Here is a 2,119-nt window from a genome sequence, read left to right as displayed (position 1 = left end):
TCCCCCTCCCTCCACCGCTATCCCACCAGCGGGTCGGTCACCCCCATAATAATTCCCTCCCCACGGGCTCAACTGCGGGTCGGTCACCCCCATAATAATTCATCAAGCTTTGCGAAAAGTTGCCGCGAATTCAAAGCCATCGGAGCAGCAGCAGCGGGCAGCTTCCTGACAAGCATGGTTATTTCGTTATTCTGCCTTTACGCCAGCAACCCACACCCACTCCCCTTCTCCTCCCCTCACCCCTCGCGGCCCCGCCGCCAAAGCTGTGAGAATTTTCGCGTTTCCTTTTAATGAAGTTTGCCAAAGTGGAATATGATATCAAGTAGTAGTTGGTGGCGCGGCGGGGTAGCAGGACGCCGTGTTTGCACAGCGTCGTTGGTGTTTGGTCTTCGGAAAGTCATTTACGCGGGAATTATATCAACTCCTTCCTCTGCGATCCCCGTAACCGTTCGCGTCGTCCACCCCCTTCCCCACGCCACGTCCCCCGCGCCCTTCCCCCTCCAACTATCCGGTCTAGCACAAGGTATGAGGATCGTACCCCAATCGGGAACACTTTAAACCTACTTCTCGGTATGTGACAAAGGATAAAGCTGCTGCACCTCAGCTTTCCGTAATAGTTTTTTCCCTTTTTTTTTATTTCTTTTTTTTTAAGGCTCCCCCTTTTCCTGCCTCCTTTGGGATCATTGTCGATATGCACTGTCTGTACTTCCGCGCCCCACGTACGGCCGGTAGAGGGGGGGGGGGGCTGGTGAGTAAATCTTTCCCTCGCCGTCCGTCCCGTCCTGGGCCCCTTTCACCGCGAAGATTCACATTCAGATATCGAACAGTGTCGAGCGTAGCCAGGGCGTAACGGGCCCAAGGAACGGGGGCCTCTTTATTTTGAAAGAGTTTCACTCTCCCACCATTTTCTCTTGTGCACCCATCGCATCGCGGGGGATAGGGTTGATAGTGTTAAATTATAACCTTTCGACCGAGTGGGACTGTACGTTGCGTCATTCTCCATGGTGGGTGGACTCACGACACAGCCACGCCGTGTGAAACCATGGCAAAATCTTACTGAAAACACCCTCCCAGAGTTCCACTCACCGTTTCCATGGTGTGACCGCCACCGTAAAGGTCGTCTTTCTCTCGTACGGTGTGTAGCAGGGCCCGGAAGTTTGCAGTGACGCTACCCCTCGTCGCAGTTCTAGTTTCGCTCCTCACGCCCTCTGTTTCTCTCGCTCGTGGAGTATTCCCGATTAGTCAGGGGAGTAAGAAGACTTCGCCCGGCCGCCGCTCGCCGCCAGCGCTCTCAGCCGACGTCCGAGCGGTCCGGCCACACTTGCTGCACATCTTCAGTTGACGAGCAACGTTTGGCCAGCAGCAGCAAGGACGGCTCTAGTTGACACAATGGAGAGATCTGAGGTAGGCTTCAACGAAGTGGGGTTATGATGTGTGCCTGACATCATTTGCGAAAGTGGGTTTGTCTTATTGGTGTAGAACTGTGACAGCAGGGCATCTTAGAACATCTGAAGTTGACTGTCGCCGCACCATTCCATAACACCCTTTGTTTAGAGCGTAGTGGGCGAGAAATATGTGTAAAAGGTGAACGTTCACCCAATGTTTCCCAAATGCCCGTGTTCGCTCAATGTTACTATAGTTTCACTTGCAATTTCCGTCCATGCTGCAAACTAACCTTGCACGTCGTCAAACTTACTTCCAACCAACCATCTCTATCGTTTTCTAACAGCAAGTGTCGTCTCACTGGTATCAATCGTCCACGACGCGAGTTTCTCTCCTTTCATTGTTGTTTTCGTCCGCAGTGGCACCTCCACCTCCTGCCCCAACTGCGGGTCGAAATGGAGCAGCGAGGCCTGCTCTCCCCGCTGCTGTGGGTGCCCATGGACGCAGTCGGCCAGATCTGCTATGATAAAATGGTCGATATGTTGTTTTTCGCGCCCAGTGATTGGGATGCCCTGATGGGGTCTCTAGCGACCCTCGCAAGGTAAGTGAGTGCGCTCGCTGGCTGGACCAGGCTGGACACGGTGAGCGAGTGAGCGCGCCCCGAAGCCAAACACACAATGTTTACATTTTATTTCTGTGTCCCCTCCAGAAATGTGTTCATGAAGAAGCTGAACTA

General features: G+C 53.4%; 1 protein-coding gene across 1 annotated transcript in view; it reads left to right on the top strand.

The window, feature by feature from the left end:
- Positions 1-1,240: 1,240 nt before the first annotated feature.
- LOC113204126 (uncharacterized) overlaps positions 1,241-2,119 on the top strand; it is a gene marked incomplete in the record, with an annotated part of 4,221 nt that continues 3,342 nt past the window's right edge. The window contains 3 exon segments of the mRNA XM_052264766.1: positions 1,241-1,404; positions 1,803-1,984; positions 2,093-2,119. Coding sequence (XP_052120726.1) covers positions 1,390-1,404; positions 1,803-1,984; positions 2,093-2,119 — 224 coding nt within the window.

Source organism: Frankliniella occidentalis, unplaced genomic scaffold (assembly GCF_000697945.3).
Source record: "Frankliniella occidentalis isolate FOCC.00 unplaced genomic scaffold, Focc_3.1 Scaffold21, whole genome shotgun sequence".
Taxonomy (NCBI): domain Eukaryota; kingdom Metazoa; phylum Arthropoda; class Insecta; order Thysanoptera; family Thripidae; genus Frankliniella; species Frankliniella occidentalis.
Note: the sequence above shows the minus strand (reverse complement) of the source record. Positions and strands in the feature narration are given on the sequence as shown.